General features: G+C 37.5%; 1 protein-coding gene across 1 annotated transcript in view; it reads left to right on the forward strand.

Moving 5' to 3' along the window:
* Positions 1-18,798, forward strand: part of LOC139730684 (ryanodine receptor 2-like) — a gene marked incomplete at its 3' end in the record, with an annotated part of 149,952 nt that overhangs the window by 65,343 nt on the left and 65,811 nt on the right. Inside the window, exons 3-5 of the mRNA XM_071641541.1 lie at positions 762-860; positions 11,678-11,749; positions 14,485-14,560. Of these exons, the coding sequence (XP_071497642.1) occupies positions 762-860; positions 11,678-11,749; positions 14,485-14,560 (247 nt within the window). The remainder of the gene's footprint in view (positions 1-761; positions 861-11,677; positions 11,750-14,484; positions 14,561-18,798) is intronic.

Genomic DNA, 18,798 nt, shown 5'->3' on the forward strand with positions numbered 1-18,798 from the left:
GCGTATACAGTATTTGTGGCACACCTCAGCCGGGGGAGAGAAAGGTGACCCTCATGATTTCATGGAAGCATTCCGTGATCCTGATGTTGGATGAATGAACTCATTTGGTCATTCATCTGGTCAGCATTGCCCTCTCTCATTGTCACCTAAAACTGCAGGATGAAGTAGAAATCAAAGTGTCAGCTGCATTTCCTCTTGCTCTCTCTCTCTCTTACGTCATGGATATAAAATGCATGTGTCAATTTTGAGGGATCCACTATATCTGACATTACAGAGATGATGATAATGAAAAAAGGCATTGCATTGCTCTTCATCAAGTTTGTATATTATGTGATCTGTTTACATGTTTCCTTTCAGAAAATTTGTCAAATGAGATGAACTTGGTGAAGATTTAAGAAGTTAAGCCTGTTGAAAATTGAGTGCTTGATATCATAACTACTTTGACATTTAGATTTGAAAGCTCTAGGAATGCCTCAAAATCCACTCTGTTTTATGGAGATAAAGTCAAGCCTATGACAGCCCCTTGTTATGTGATTTGTACTGGCTTTAATTTGGATTTCTGTCCATGCTTAATGCTTAAGTGTCACTTTAGTACATTGTGCACCTTGTGTGACTGTGTTTTCCAGACTTTGCATGAAAATCATAAAAAATAACTAGAAATTACGTCGAGAAGAGAATCTGCTTCTTTGATATCACTAGGATGATGGTAATTCCTATGTGGAAGAAAGATGACATTCTTCTTTTTATTCACTCCATTGCAGAGGATACCACCAGATCTGTCAGTATGTGTGTTTGTACTGACGCAAGCCTTGTCTGTGAGGGCGCTTCAAGAGATGGTGATCACGGATCAGATCGACCAGGTGAGAGTTTGGCTGAGTTAGAACCAACCGTGAGGAGTGCCAAAGTGTTTGTGTGTGTGTTTGTGTGTGTGTGCTTTCAGAATTCTCCCTTTCGCATAATAACTGTAAAAACTTAAACAACGGTGGCACTATTCAATTTCTGTAACAATGTATTGACAATGTTGTGCCATTGATGATCATTATGAGCTCTATTAGATCGTATGACAAAAAAACATGCAACACTTTCTCTATCTCCAAACAACCAGAGTTCTATTTTCATGGCAATTGTTACATGTCGGAACATGAAATATCAAGTTATTACTCTAAAAATGTGTATTGTGAAGTGACAATATTGTAGTCATGATAAAAATGGGAAAAATAGATACAGTTACTGCATTTACTCTCTGCCCATGCCTGCTGCATAGGAAAAATTTGACCCCACTTGACCTCTGCACTTGGATGCGTATTAGCAAGATCACCCCATTCATGTGCTTGTAACGTGTGGCCAGCATACGTACCCGGCTGCTAGTGACAAAATGTTTTCATTTATATGAGTTGGACCCTGTTTACGGTGCGAGGCTCTGCTGCGGCTCTGCCGCGGCCGTGCCCAGCCCCGCTTCAGTGTAAACGCGCAAAAGGCCAAATGCGAGGCCAAAATTGGCCTCGCATTTGGCCTCGCTCTGGAGATGGCCGAGCCGCGGCCGAGCCCGGCCTTTTCTTGGTGTAAACGCAAACTGGGCCAAATGCGTGGCCAATTGCGCGGCCGATTTTAGTCTGGCTTCCAAACCCTCTGCCTGTATCTTTTGCTATTCAGGATATTAAAGGGACTGTAAAGTACTGTTTGAGGTAAGGATTCATGTTTTGAACATTCCTAAGTGAGATAATGAAAAGTCTCTTATGAAATATGAAAGAGCATCTAATTTTAAGAAGGATTCAACGTTTATTTGATTAAAATTGGTTTTCAAATGGCTGAGATATCCAAAAAAGTGCTAATAATAAAAGGCGACATGCCCCAACTTTATTAGTATCTCTTTGTTTCACCTTGTTTTTGAATATCTCAGCCATTTCAAAACCGATTTTCATCGAATAAACTTTTGATACCCCTTAGAACTGCATGCTCTTTCACATCTCATAGAGTGGTTCCTGAATATCTCACAAAACGTTAAAAGCTAAATCTTCACCTCGACCAGAACTGTACACACCCTTTAACCCCCTCAACGTTGAAAACTAGTATAGTTTAAGATGGTTTTGTCCTGCAAAGGATTTTTCTTTCTGCAAAGGCCTTTGCCCGAACGGCAACTTCGTCGCCACGGAATTCATTTGGCAAAGGGTCTGAAAACCAGACAATACCAAATTGCGTTTGTTTACAAGTAGAGCGCCACTATGACAAAATATTGAAAGGTTTGAATTAAAAGCGTGGCCGAGCCCAGCAGTGTAAACGGACAAAATTGTGGGGCTCGGCTGGGCAATTGAGGCCGGGCTGTAAACTGAATTTGAATAAGAAGACATGTGTGCATAGGAAGATATGCAGCTATAAAGAGTGAGACAAAACCATTTAATTTGATGACTCTTTTAAATATGAAATATTTGTTGTCTCATTGCAGTGTAATCCAGACAGTCAAGGGCAATTCAGCTGTATTATACAGCCACAGAACTTACGCATTTATATTCAAATATGAATGACTTTGTAGACAAAATCTTCAAGACTCGATTTAATTCGCTGTTTCTGTGTGGTTGGTTATGTCTTCATGCTTTCATACATTTTGTGTCAGTGTTCTGAAATGATTAATCAGATAGTCATGAATTCTTCGAAATTCTGCCAGTCAACCACCATTGCATGAATGCTTTGTCTATCCTTTAATGCTGAAATTGGAAGGCTTGAAGATATTTTGTTAGGAACCCTGGATTTGATATTGTGTTGTTGCATTGTTGCTAAATGTAATGCAGAGCGGCTTAACGTGGAAGTTTTGCCAGTTGTTTTTTTTTTTGTGAGTAACTAGTTGCATTGCAGTCTTTTCTACTCAGTTTGATGAGAAAAGTGTAAATTAATGATTGTGAAACCTGATCCATGAAGAGAAATAGGAAAGCTTTTGTGCATTTTATAAACCTTCAAAACTCCCAAAGATGTGTGTTAGCCCTAAATGAAAAGTAGAATAAATTTGTATTCTGTCAAAACAGAGAAGCAAAGTTGACAGATCAGGCAAAACTCTAAGGTAAAAGACATATTATACTTGAGAAGACATTCATGTTGTAACTTGTTCTGATGTTGTCATCTTATCGTACCAGGAGTCTAGTGTGTACCTTGAAGTAGTAGTCTTGGTCACATGACTATACCATTTCCTATTATGACTCTCAGCTTTAAATATTGTACTTATCACACTTTCTGGAAGTACATTTCTTAATTGAAATTGGTTGTGGTCCATCAATGATTACTCATAAATCAACTCATAATAAGTAAAGAAATACCGGTATGACCACGTGCACACACTGTCATGTCTATGGCCATAATAGTCATGTAAATACCTGATCAAGACAGCCATTTTAGGTCTTCATAGGTAACTTGTTGGTATTGTTTTGTTCTCATACTCCACAATGTGTGAGATGCTATTGTCAACCATTCAGAACAATTAAGTCTTAAAGTTCATCTCAAAACTAAGCGTCATTTCTAATAGTCTGTGTTGTCATTTTTTCACCATTAATCTGCATCCAAGTGATATATACCGGTAGATTTATAAGTATAGACTGTCTGTACATGTTGGTGCATTATTCAGCTGAAAAGATTGTGTGCGAGCATGGCATTTCTTCGGGGTAAAATGGAATGATATTGCATGCATACACAGGAGATTTAACACCAATATTTTTTTTTTTCATCAGTGACATGTTAGAAATTAAATGAGGAAGTCAGATAGATAGAGTGACATATGAGTATGTGACATGAAAGTATGCATGGTCACAGACTGATAAATCAAATTCTGACAGCAGAAATCTGCATGTCTGCCTTTAACCTAGACATTCGTATTGACTGGGCAAAGGGAGTGTAACTTGAGAGTGATGGACAAATGAAAATTGTCGCACCACAAAATGTGTTTTTCCCCTGTGCAATACCTGGGCACGTTTCATCGCATTCTGCCTGCCAAACTCAATTTCTTGCGCAGATAATGTGAAGGAGCCAGACTGTTCCATTTGTTTTGTGTGTTTTTTTTTCTTCCGTGCTTTTTACCTCATGAGTTCCAGGGCTTAGTCTTACAGCTCTGTCTTATGTTGGTTCAGTGCACTTGATACTGACATCTCAATCTCTGTCAGTTTGTTTGTATCATTTTTATTCTTTTGCCTAAAGGGAAAATCCATCTATGATCAAAGTGACTCGATGGAACAGAATAAAGTGAAATGAAATGGAGAATAGAAAAGTGAAAATGTTATCACTTAGATATCAATAATGCACAATAGAATTAAGAAGTTGTGGAATTTGAATATTGCATGTTTTGAAAGAAAGAGCAATAGGTGATACATATGTATGCAACTGAGATGTGCGATGATAGCAGAGCCACACAACTTTTGCATATTGTAGATTTCTACATCAATATACAACATTTTTTGGGGATTAATTTGAAGATAGAACTCCCTCTTGGAACCATCTTTTCTAAACCATTATTTCTTAGTAATTTGATATGAGGTACGGTATACATGTTTATAATTTTAATCTTGAATTTTACTCAGAATGGAAATCTGATACCAATTTACCTATAAATTAAGAAGAGACTGGATAGATGACATCATCTTAATGTCCAATTTGCATATTATGTGATAAGCTGGATATTGCTTTCATATAGATATGCATGTACATTAACATTCATCTTTTTTTCTTTACATTTTTCCAATTTGATGATGCTTTTACTTTTCTGGTTGACTATAATTGTAAATGTTTGATTTATTCAACAAAGCAAGCTGAAAAACAGAGTCAACAATGTTAAACAGATGTCCTGAATTCCGTAAATTTCCATTTAGATATTTGGGCCCTCTTCCAGTTGGATTTGGATAAAAGTGTAATGCATAAAGGTTACTAGTCATAGATAGTGGTCATGAGACAATGTTGAAATGTGTGTAATGTATTGGTCATCTTTCAAAGATTCAAAGAAAGAATCAGAAGAACTTACTGTGTTTCAAATTGTTCAAATTGTGACTCTATGCAAGTGCAATATCTTAAACATACATTGTACATCAATCATATACATAGAAGGAGGGAAGTTTAAAATGAAATATGAGAAAAATCCCTTAGTACATAATTCATATGATGTTATGCAAAGTTTTAAATGAAAAGCAGCAGCATTTACAGAAATCTCCAACAAATGTCACACATTTTTTGTCATATGTGTCTGCCTGCTTGCATGCCTTGAGATAACTTTGAAAAGTAAAATTTGTATCGTGTATGTGAGTGTAGCATTTGTGACCTGCCACAACAAAAGGATCCGAAAGTCGAAATCAGTCAAAACCATCAAATTTATGTTTTTGGCATTATGTTGTAATCAAATGTTTCGTCTATCATCTGTCGAAATTTCGAAGCTAGATTATCAAAAGGAAAGGCAAGAAATTAGCATTTTTCTGGGCCATGATTTTCCGACTTTCAATGGAACAGAAACATGTCCAAAGATTTGGATTTAGTGCCGCAGATTGACTCTGCCCCTAGCAACGAGCGAGTGATCTTCTTGGTCAGTGCGTGACATGCTGGTTACTGATTGGTCGTGCGTAGACCGCTGGCGCTAAGCTTGAATGAACGTCACAGAGGTTGCTATGAGCATACCTTTGTGAATCAGTGAAAACTGCCTTGTGTCTGCTGTGATCATGATTGCAGGGACAGAAAACTTTGAAGGCTTTTGAAGGTTTTCTTGAAGTGCTGATTTCCTGCACCACTCGACATGGTCTCATAAAATCATCAACATCTCTGCAGCCGAGTACTTTAATGAGTCGTATTTTTGAAATTAAAGCAGAAGAGTAAGGAAATAATGTCACATCATTTTCGGAAAATCGACCCTCCTCGACTTTCGGATCCTTTTGTTGTAACGGGTCATATTTATATAAATCTGTCCAAATGGAGAAGGTATACAAATTGGAACTATACTACCATGAGTCTTGTAGTGCATGTTGATGATTCTGTTTGTTATTTTTTGACAAATATGGAACAGGACATAGTGAGATTGTTGATCAATGCCGTTTACAACAGCCTTGCTTCTCTTTTCATTGCAGCTAAAGATTGTAGTCTCACTAAGAGCCACTGTAAACAGAAATTTACTTTAAAAATGGAAGAAGAATCAATTTGATTGTCAGAATCATTATAGAGACAATGGAGGTATAATTGGTATTGCAGGAGCAAGATGTCATTGCATATTCTGTCTATCCAGGCTACATTCCAGTTGGATTTGAGCATGAACTTTCTCGGAAACTATATTATGACCACAACTACACACGTAGAGGCGATTACTGGTTCAGCCTCAGGGAAGATTAAGGGCTAAATGTTTTACTCCCTGAAAGGAAATTACAAGTAAGCATGACAGAGCCAGCTACCCAATACCTTTTCTTCTCTCCTACTGTCCATTTCCTCTCACTTATTTAGAAAGAAATAGCCTTGAGGGGCCTCTCAGACAAACGTCAATTAGGCATCATGTAATAGCTGCCCTGGTGGCAATGTGATGTCAAGTTCAGATATATTTGCAATGCTTTTGTCTAATTCTCACTGACTAATATCTTGTGCATGGATGAAAAAACAACAAAACAAAACAAGATGAGAAGAAGTGTGTGAAAGTGTAATTTGGTTTTAGGAAATTTTTTTGTTGATATTCTGATTTTAAATGCCAGGTTGACTATGTTGGTAAACAACTGTATATGCCATATATTTAGTGAGTCTAAATTTTTGCGAATTGGGACTTCCGGATGATTTCGCGAGTGGTGAAATTTGCGATCGTGGAGATCAGGAATGTACAGAGAAATATATACGTGTGCGTCACATTCACATCGGGATCAGAGTCATTATGAATTTTCATGTGTCTTTAGTTTTGCAAATAGCACCTGACTCACAAAATTCATGAAAATAAAAACCTTGTGAAATTTTCGGCGTATACAGTAGTCAGCTTGCAAACACAAAAGAGAGCCACTACCTTTTTCCCTTTACTGAGCTTTGTTCACTGATTCGCATGTCAGCCAGAGTTCTTTCTTCACCAATTTGCAATGAATGGAGATTACATAATCCCCTTGGTCCCTATTGTGTCACTGTGGTCTACCTGTTGGTTGAACTGCTCCAAGGCACTTTGTCATGCCTGAGTTTGCTTACTAAATTGCAATTAGGTCAAATGATTGGAGGAATGGTCTGAATGCTGGTTTAAAAATAATGTGAGAATACAGCTATTGTACCTTGGCACATGAAGGGTTAAAGTTTCACTGTCATTTCTGTTGAACATAGTGTTAAATGTTTTGTCATTCAAAACAATTTGTGAATTTACTGGGTTATTATGTGTGGGCTCCCATCTTTTTTTTTTTGTAACCTGACAATTTCTAATTTTTCTTCTGAATATCTTTGTTGTTGTTCGTTAAGGGTTTACACTACTTTTCCATAGGAAAATATATCTGGCAACATATTGTTATTGTCAACCGTGTTGCAGAGGGAAACCTGAATAGACAAGCTCATCACACAGTTATATTTTTCTGTTTTAGAAAAAAAAAGATATCTAAGTGTCTTTCCTGAATGCATACATTGTGAAATACTGTGAGTTATTTAGAGGTAATTATTCTGACCAGTATGAGATCTGCTTTATTTCATGCTTACAAAGTGTACCGTTATCATACATGATATTCCTGTTAAGGCTACACATTGAAACTAATGACATGCTTTGCAAGATAAACTGCCATCATGGCTACCCAGGGTGATGTTGTGCTGATGTAACATGACCTATCAATGGCACTAGAAGATTGTTGTCAGCCTTTAATGTGCCATGCCTGTAAAGTCATATAGTGGACTGCTAAGTTTATCCTGGCATACTCTGTACCTCATCTGTCTGCACGTCCAGTTGCCACACAATGGTGTACATGATGGATGCACAGTGTTGAGTACGATGCAAACATGGATGTGGCCAAGTGATCAATACATGACGTCCCAGCTTTTTCATGTTAGCAGTAGTGGAAATCTTTAACATACTGGTCCAAGGGTTGGACAATCACACATCCTTTTTCTTAGTACTGAGCGAGGCAGAGGAGAATAATCAGCACAATGAAAGTTTTACATGTGACTTTGATAACACTTGACAATTACAGCTGTACCACTGTTTTAGTAGGCCCTCCTACCACTAAATGTCAGAATGTAAAAATTTGCATCTTATAACTGAATAACTTTATGTGAAATTCATGTATAAGATAAAAAGCTGCCCTAAGGGCTGAACAGTGAGAAGTACTGTGAGCATTTATAAATATGACATCATCTTACACCTCAGCATTGGTTTTGTACAAAAATGTGATAAAAATTGTATCATTGGTCATAATTCAGAGATTACAAATTCATCCCTTCCCCATGATGTCATCACTGCAAAGATAAATATTACAACACAACAATAATTCATTGTCAAGGATAGAAGTCTTTCTTTTATAATGTATAATGAAAAAGAGAAGATTTGTGTACAGATTACTGGTATTTGGAGACTTGTTTTGTGATAGCATCATCATGTATGTCATCTGATGATATACAATGTACTTACACTGATCGGTTGTGTGTAAACTTTATGATTCCATAACATTCATAGCTTATGGTCCAATTTTGTTACTCTGTTAAACTAAGGGTGTGTTTATAAGATTTTTCTTCTGGCCAGAAACAGTGTTTTGAAACACTGTTTCTGGCCAAACAGTGTTTCTAGCAAGAAAAAAAAAATATAAACGCTAGCCGTGATTTGAAACAGTGTTTTGAAACACTGTTTCAAATCGCACAAAATATTGCGTTTCAAAACAGTGTTTCCTGTAGAAACAGTGTTTCAAAAATCTTATAAATGCAACCGCAATCTCAAACACTGTTTACATGACGTCACAACGCCGTGCACGCACCCTGTTTGACCTTTTGCTGAGGAACAAACTGCGCAGAGTGAGTTGCACAATGGCACAGTCTGAGTGAGAACCCCAGCACGCTCGGGGAAAAAAATCTTATAAACGCTCTCCTGACGAAACCGTGTTTCAAAACAGTGTTTCAAAACAGTGATTCTAGGCATGCAAAATCTTATAAACGCGGCCAATGTCATGTTGAATGTGAAGTGGAATGGTGCTTTAAGTCCCACTCAGTTTGACCCCAAATCTTCTTTGTCTCATGTTGCCACCTGCATGCCTATACATCATGTAATGTCTGCCTCCATGACAATCAGGCAGATGGAAGAAAAGGGGAGGGGTGGGGTTGGTAGAGGGTTAGAAGATGGAAGATGGGGGGGGGGGGGGAGGGGGAGAGGGAGGGGGGAAGACAGAGTGGGTACATGGTATAGAAATAAAGGGATGGTGATGGAGCCATGTCTCTTGATCCTTGCGTGGGGGCATGCTTCATGTTCAAAATTAATTTTCCAGACATTTATTTGCCATTAGTTAGGCAGCCATAGGCCCAGGTCCCTTGCCACTCATTATTCTTGTCATGGTCCTGCTGCACAGGGGAGCAGTATATTCTACGCCTGGTGATGATAGCTATAAGGCAGTCTGCCCTTGTTTCCTATTTTGGATTGGATAAGTCCACTTTACTATCATATTAGATACCTTGCAGAGATGCAACTTCTCTCCTACTGGCTGAAATCCCTCTTTACATAACTAATCCCCAGGCCTCATGATCCTAAAACACAACTACCTGATTTATTTGTTTGTTTTATACAGATATACTGCATGAGACATTGATAGTACATCAGGTGTACTGGTATAAAAATGTACATTATATCTTTAAACCAGGCACTTCACTTTTCCAAACTCCATAAAAACCCACATTGTATGACATAAGGGTACTGTCATACAACCCTGGTAGCCTTTGTTCTTTTTTCTCTTACTTTAGATAATTATGCCTCTTTGTTTCATTTTGTCTCAAATATAAAAGCCTAATAATCCTCCCTTGCTTGATACCACTGTAACCAACCTTCTTGTTTGAAACATAATGTGTAAATATGTGTGACTGAGAACATTCACAGACATAATGTGTAAACCTGTTGAAAATATTTGTAATTACATTGTTGTTGTAAACATATGAAAATGAAATGATCCCATCATTTAATTCCTATCTGACCCTTTTCATCATTAATGTGTTAGGGGTGTGTTTCAGTATAATCAATGGAAGGAAAATGCAGTGTCAAAATGTAGGTCCTTTGTATGAAAAAACAATACCTTTATTCATGAAGAAAAAAACCCCTTTGTGCAGATTGGTGCGTGTGTGTGTGTGTGTGTGTGTGTGTGTGTGTGTGTATGTGTGTTTGTGTGTGTTTGTGTTTGTGTTTGTGTTTGTGTTTGTGTGTGTGTGTGTGGACCAATATACCATAGATAAACAGAATTGTAATGAATAAACATCAAATGGTATCATTTTTCTGATGGAAAGGTCACAGTCCAAATTATGAAAGTCAAACATCTGCATATTTTTTAATTTTCACACAAACACTTCAATTATCAAAACTGAGAAATGGAAATCAGAGACCAAAATCTGCAGGCTTGAGACAATTGGAAGGATTACTTACCTGTCACAGGGGACCTTCTTTTCCTGGTAGAGAAGAACACATGGGAAAATACTGTGATGAGAGAAGAAAGGTGGCAACTAGTACTGCCTCAAGACAAATGGCACACATATCATTTACATGGAAGGTGTTTTTCTGTGCTGAATTTTTGTGCCGATTTTTCTCTCCTTCCTCAAAGTGTGACTCCTTGTATCAGAACAATGGCATTTTGGCATTTGAGGTACATGTAAGAAGCAACAGTGTCCCCCCCCCCCCCCCCTAACATTCTGTTGTTGTTAAAAAGTGATCCAGTTTCCCATTACATCGATTCCATCAAGCTGTCTTTCAGGTCACTTTTGAGGAATGAGAAGGGATATGGAAAGGTGTGATGAAGATGTAATGTGCCAAAACAGGGCAGGTTTTGTGATTTATTAGAATGATTGGTTTTAAGGTGTGCCCTCCCTCCAACCCCCTCTGTGTCGTGGATGTGCAGAGAAGGAACCATGACCTAGTTAACAACTGGCTGTATATTTTGTCACATCCTGGGCAGCGTTTGAATAGACTGAAATAGAAATAGAGGGACAAGACACAGGTTTACATACAGAGTAAAGAGGAGATATTTGTGAGACAAAATTCACTATCTCCTGCTGATATGAACTTTGTCTCTGCCAATAATATTTCAGTGGTGTATGACACAAGAATATTTCCATGGAAGGAATAAGAGAAACGGCACATTATTATCAACCGCTAGGGTAGATGAAATGTGACTGTCATTATGATGCACTGACCTAGAAAGACATAATTATGAGAAAATGACATCTGACTTCTGTCAATTGAGCAAAAATGCATGTGGACAATCCATAATGTTCATGTGATGGCTTCAGTGACATGGGAAAGACATTATGTTGTGCATATTGATGAGTAAATGTACATCTGCATAAGATATCCACTTGTTGTTTTTTTTTAAAGGAGGTTGATGTTGTTTCATGCACTTATTTGCTTTCTACATACTGCATTGATTAGCCAGCTTGTGAGTGCCATTGCTAATGGTTGAGTCTGTAAGTAACTTCCAGGAAGCCATACATTGTACTTGGCTTGTAGTGCACTCAATAAGACAAATATGTATTTTCAATTTTCTTTCAGGGTGGGCAAGCTGGCCATCGTACCTTGCTCTATGGTCACGCCATCCTCCTACAACATTCACTCAGCTCCATGGTACGTATGTCTCACTTTCTTTTCATTATTTTAAATTTTCGAAATGCTTCATGATTTGTGTCTCTCCTGAGTGATGGATTAAAGACACGAGTCAACCAAGTTAAGGGATGGAGGGAGACCTAACATTGCTTGGATGTGACAGCATTCGCTGCTTGTCGACTTCACTAGCTTGATTGTATACCTGTATGTGGCCATGGTATGCTGTAGCTTCCTGTTTGTCCTGCGGTTGCGTGTGAGATCGCCGTTAGGATCACCATCAGGTTCTTTGATCGTGTAGCAAAATGGTAAAGATTTCAGTTATATATACATATAATGTCCAAGGCTTTCATGTGACATTTAGTCCATTGTTTCCCCCAATTCCCATCATTGAGAAATTAGAAATGTGAAAGTAAAACTTGTGAAATCAATACAATTACATGTGGATGTAAGGTTAGCATGGAAAGATGGAAGGGAGCATCCAAAGAGCATGAATTCACAGAGGTAGTTTTAAGTAAATCACAGTTTAAATTTAGTCTGGACAAAAACAAATGTAAAAGGCCACAACTTGCCCTTGAGTGTGTCTGGAGGCATGTACTCATTACTAGATGTCTGTTATACTACGCAAGGTGTCCATGTGCATTCACACGACCTAAATTTTTAAAATCAATGAACTTGATTTAAACTGCACTTTAAAATTTTGACCAGGGAGTTTATCCTTTTCAGAATTAGACTCATGTTCTTCAGGCTTATCAGTTTACCCAGCCTCACCAGCTTCAAAACCTGAGCTTGGGCTAAACACTGATCTTAGAATTCTAACTGAAAACCATCCACAGTCCAGATAATGTCACAAAATATGAGTTTTAGTTGAGGTTTTCAGTCTCTAACAGCATTCCGGACTACATTTTCATACAAAAATGCACCCTAAGCACATTCAGATAGAAAATGTTGGTGTGTCTTGTGATCAGTTACATTTCAGGTTAACCTTGAGGTATAACATATGGGTATTGCTCAAGCAGAGCAACAATCATGTTCTGTCTATGGGGACTATTTTGAGATATCATAGGATGTCATTTGCTTCAGACATGTTTATCTGAAGTGTGATAATGTTCAGTGACATTAATCCTGTTTAGCTTGAATCTTCATTTAAATTTGTTGTTTTACTTTGTCTACATATAGGAATGAATAGATTACCATCTTAATTTTTTTCTCCCCATTGAGAGAGTTTGTTATGGGATTGAAACATTTCATAATAAAGAAGATAACATTTTGCTTTGCCACATTTCTCTAGAGCATAATATTGCAATGCTGTCGCAACAAACTTTTTTTTTTCTGAAATTCCAGCTCACGGATACAGCATTGCAGTTCACTATTTCCACTAGAGTCCACAAAATGGGATTGAATCATTCTTCACAACAAGGAAGACACCAATTTTTGTTGCAATATTTTTTTTTTCCAGGCAGCAGTATGACAGCACTGTTCTGATAAACTTATTTGAAATTCCAGCCCATGGATGTAGCTCTGTAGTTGACTGTGTGTACTTTCTACTCCAAAGAGTTTGTTATGGGATTTAGACATTTCACTACAAGGAATGCACATTTCTGTTTTGAAATACTTCTCCTGACAGCAATATGGCAGTACTGTAGTTATAAACTTGTTTGAAATCCCAGCTCATGGATGTAGCATTGCGGTTGACTGTTGCCACTCTCGAGCAATGCGACAGACCCACTCAAATTCAGGGTTTTAGAGTAGCACTCTGCTTCAAGTAGGCAGAGTGCTATTTTTTTACAGTAAACAACTTTTTTTTCTTTCTCCGAGAGAAAGAGAGAGTGGGAAAGATTGATTCTGAGAACAACACTAGCTACAAGTGTGTGTTTACTCCAAGCCTTACATGTACTTGTGTGCAGTGGTCTAACTTAGGAGTATTTGTCAGGAGTTTACATAGAATTGTTTACAGTACATCACTCTCTGAATATGCACAGTGAAGATCTTTAATTTAGACAGATGAATGACCTTTAATAATCTGAAAGGTTAACATTCTGTTTCTGTGTGATTTTGAAAAGTTGTGCTGAGTGGCAAGTATTGACACTGCTCTTACTTGTAAGAGAATGTGATCATGATGAATGTCAAGTGTGCATGGCATGATATCATGTTTTTCAATGGCTCTCTCATACAGAGATGGCATTAAATTTGCCCATTCATTACACAAGGGATAATTTGAGAATATTGTTCATATAGATATATACTTCCTTGTAGTTTTAAAGAATTTCAGAATATAGCCATATTTTTCTGTGAACAGGCCTCTCCAGATAGAAGTGTAAATACTGTATAATGTCAATTTGCCATGTAATTGACTGGATAAAAGTTCATTTTTGTTGTTGTTGCAATCAGCTGCAAATTACCTGTTTGATGATGTACTGGACTGTTTGCTTTATTTTTCAAATTTGTCAGATGATTTTAGGAAAGAAAATTTAAAAGTTTCAGAGTAGTCAGTGTTTTATCAAATTTATTACCTTGAATGTGTAACTTGACATAATTTATTTTTAACAAAGAAAATGACGTGTGAAGTTATAACAAATAATGTACTTTTCCATGGCAAGGACCAATACAGAGAAGCCAATAGTAATAGTAAAACGACAAATATATTGAAGCAATATTGAAAAGGTGACATGTAAGTAAAGAGGACATTGTTCATGAGATGAATTTGAAGTAATGCTGTCAGCTATATTATGTTCCAAAACTTGCATCTGTCTTTGCAGTATCTTGCCTGTCTTCCAACAAGTTCCTCCAAAGATAAACTCGCCTTTGACGTCGGGCTTCAAGAATCATCTCAAGGTAAGCACGTTTGTATGCATCTACCTCAAAGTGTGCTGCATAATATTTTTTGGTTATCTGCCCATCACACTATCCCATAACAAGTTGCTGCAGGTTTTTAAGAAAAAGCTGCTGAATCAATTCTCTTGGTACTTGACATACATGTATCTACTGTAAAAGTGGAAATTTTTGCGGTGTCGAAATTTTTGCGCATTTCGCGCAACCGGAAGCTAGCGCGAAAATAAAAGCACGCGATTATTTTTGCATGCCATATGTTCCAGTGGCTGATGTCTTGATTCCGTGGAATGAAACACGCAAAACTCTTCTTACCTGGCCAAGCGCGAAAAATTTTTCGCGCAAAAATATCCACTTTTACAGTACTTGATGCTTGTATGTATGAGATGATGAAGGTGAAAGGTCAGAGTCAAGGGTTACTGTATTTCTGTTAAAAAAGAGTCAATTTTAGCCATTACATCAATTCAATCTCAGAAATGAAAGTTCAAGAATGATAAAACTGATACACATTCTGTGTTGCTATTGTTGTGTAGTGTAAGTATACGAACCCTGTTTCATGTTTTTTTTTGCAACTGCCTTACTGGGTAGCACAGTGCACTCTACGTAGAGTGGAGATTTCTTGAGACTGAAGTGGCTACAGCATTCCTAAAGTTCTTTGAGAGGAAGAAACTTGACCCATTCCTTACGATACCAGGTTCCTGTAGGGTCAACTCGTATGTGGGAACCTGGCATACTAGATTCTCAAAATGTAGACAGAGTGTCTCCATCTGTGGCCTAAATTCATGTTTATTTGTGTTCTCTTGACCAGGAAATGACTTTGATTGGAAGATTAGCGCTGCTATCAATATCTGTTCTTTTTCTGTGTCAAAATTATGTGTTTTTGTTTGATTCACCTTTTCCAGAGTAGTAGTGTTCTTGTTTTGCTATAAAACTTGTTTAACGTTCAACAATCAATTCTGAGCTAGCTAGATTTTGACTTTCGCTGATGCCATTTGGGTTCTCTTACAGCGTTTAACAAAAGAGTTTGTGAGCTTATCAGCAGCACACACCCTATTCAAATCTCACATCTGATCGATACTTCGCATTGTTCGATAGCTCATGCAGTTGATCATACCCAGGAAAGGTGAAACATGTACCACTTGACTGCTTTCTTGAGACAGATTACCAACCTGTGTAATCTCTGTCGAGGGCCAAAAAAGAGAATAAATCAACAAGAATTTTCATTCTCCTTGACATCAAATCTTTATAGTCTTGTAATAGTCTAGCAATGATGACATTTAGGGGAAAGGGGTCACAGGTGCTACATAAATGACAGCACACATGATATTATTCTACAGCATGGGTTGCTTTGATAACAATTTAAAGAAAAAACTGACAGTAGTGTGAAAATGTCCATATCAGAGACAGACAAATAGAAAGATATAAAACATATAAGATGTAATGATAGAGTCATATAGATGAAACGAGACACAATAGCAAACAAACATGGCAATAGTCAATTTCTATAAAGTGAATATCACATCTGTTTCTCTGTATGCACCAATATAATTCTCACTGTATACATAACAACCTCAGAATGCCAAAGATGGCATATTTTAGTATACTATCCCAAGTTCCAAGCTACTCAGGGGAAAGCATTCTTGGAACTAACAAGACTACTCTCTTTTCTTGTTTTTTTTTTTTACTTATTCAAATCATGCAACGGCTTTTAACCTGTACCTCCCTCAATTCTTCAAGACCCTTCAATGCCCACAAATTATCATGTCAAAAAAGGAAGAAAAAGAAAGGACATTTAGTGAAGATTTGTGTACAGGTCTTTAGCGAGATGGCAGTATCACCTTAAAAGAAGAAGAAGAAAAATATAATGTGTGTATATATCTATATCTATATTCATATGTATATATTTAAATCAGTATAAGTTGGAGGAAAGGCAATGGAGGAAGACAAAAATGGAGGGGAAAAAAACCAATTAGAGGCATGAAGCTATTAAGCTTGTCTGGGGGCAATGCCCTGTCTACTATTGGTTCCAGAGCATGTGATTGATCTTTTTGAATAATACAAGCCCTCTCAACCGAGCCTGCGGTGCTAGGCTTGATGCATCGCAGGTTGTTTGACCTGATATGCAAATGTTGTCTGCATGGACCCATGGACCCATGGCAAAGAACATTTTTAGTCTGATTGTGCAGAATATGGAAATATCAGCCTGGGAAGCTGATTTTCATACAAACTTGCACAAATCGTAATCTACGATTTTTCAGGGTGAAATCCAGAGACATATGGGATCTAGATTCAGGATTATCTGTTTTCAATTAGAGTTGACATGGAAAAATAATACATTCACTTCAGCTAAATACATAACGTTGAATACTAAGCTACCAATTAATATGAAAAATCACACACACACACACATGCGTCCGCACATACACACACACAGGCACACACAATTATATGTGTGTACCATAGATAAATGTGAAAATATTTTTTATATTTAATGCATACATAGATACATAATTTGCATAACATTACAAACAGACTAACATAACTTTTTTTTTTCAAACTTGCAGCTCTCTTTTGTCACATTTCAGAAAGTAGGCATGGAAAGAGAAGCAGATGGAGTATAACTTTGATAAAGAGGACCGGAGGAGGAAAAAACATCACATAGAGAGAAAAAAAATAAATTAAGTAGAGAAAAGATACTTGAGCTGGGTCAAATCTCAGCATGCATGTCTCTCTATTCAAATTTCTATATATCACCTCATTCTGTTTGTTCAGATGCCAAGTTACTGGCACAAGACATCCAAATAAAGCCATTTATCATAATGAGTAGACACAACCACAACCTCACCTCCGAGGGGTGAAAAAAAAAATCTGTAACTCATTAAACTCGCCTGTGTGTTGTGAACCTGTATCAACACACTTGTGGCTAATTGTGCATGATCTCCTGTTGAGTGAGCAGGGAATTCACAGGGATGTCAAGGGATGATGTACTTTCCATTGAAGAGTAATTTCAAAACACTCAGCAGCTGATTAATCTTCAAATTTATGTCGCATCTAGATATCCCTCTCAGTGACAAGACTGTACCATGAAATTCACAGCAGCACAGAATATTGTACATGGGACTATTGGCTAGTGCTTCTTGAGTACAGGTGGTTCAATGGAAAGCATTGCAGTGTATGTAAATGGACTACTTTGTGCTATTTACAGTTTCCATCACAAAAGATTCTAGTGACAGCACCAAAGCTTTTTTTGTGTGTGTTTAGAAGTGAACCAAAAAGCTTGTAAAGTGAGTGCAGAAAGGTATATCATCACAGGTTTGATGTTAAAAGCATCTTCATGTCATGTTAATTAACTTCAGGCAACAGTTTATATACAGTAACGTCTGTCATGCATTGATAAACTGCGACTGTTATTCAGCGAAGAAGGTGATCAAAATATGAAATATGTTTGTGCAAAAAATATCTGATGAGTGTTGGAAATTCTCTTTGTGAGATTGAAATGTTAAGCTATTGCATTTTTTGGTAAAAAATTCAGTGAAACCTGCTGCATTCATGTAGATATTATGTGTAAGATCAGTGAGCAAAAGTCATATAAATTGTTCAAAATAAACTTCTAATGTTTACATGATAGAGAATTATGAATATTAGGGATTTCATCCATTTGCTTTATGCATCCCTATTGCTCTGTATGTGCAGGGAAGTAAAACTGGAGGTCTGTGTCCATGCACAAGAGCATCCCACCTATAAAGTACTGAGCAGAGATGTGCATATCAGACCAATTCTAGGACTTACAGTGGTAAAATGGTTGTCAGTCATAGGTGTGTTTTGTGGGAAAAAAATAGTTGATCCCAGATAGCCATCACAGTGTCATACATCTTAAGATATATATCTATCTATATATATATATTTTTTTCATTATTCCCCTGCAATGAATCTATTAAACTGTAGGATTAGCTGATTCTTGTAATTGTTTTCTCTCACACTCTTTCTTCTGGTCTGAATTATCACCAACTCCATGCTGTTTGAGTGCAAAGACCTCCTTCAAAAGCTTCTCCTTGTGCGTAAATGCTGGGCAAATGCCCCCAACACCAGCCAGCCCACATGCACTAACACAAGCCAGGTACGCCTGGAACAATGCCCCACTCATCATCCAGTGTAACGCATCCCCCATTAAAATGCCGACAGGAAATGAGTGTGTCGCCGATGGGTTGGTGCTTGCGGACACGTATTTAATCACATCCCTCCGT

The sequence above is a fragment of the Diadema antillarum genome, unplaced genomic scaffold (assembly GCF_040938485.1).
Source record: "Diadema antillarum isolate AM-2024a unplaced genomic scaffold, OU_Dant_1.0 seq00000326_RagTag, whole genome shotgun sequence".
Lineage (NCBI taxonomy): Eukaryota > Metazoa > Echinodermata > Echinoidea > Diadematoida > Diadematidae > Diadema > Diadema antillarum.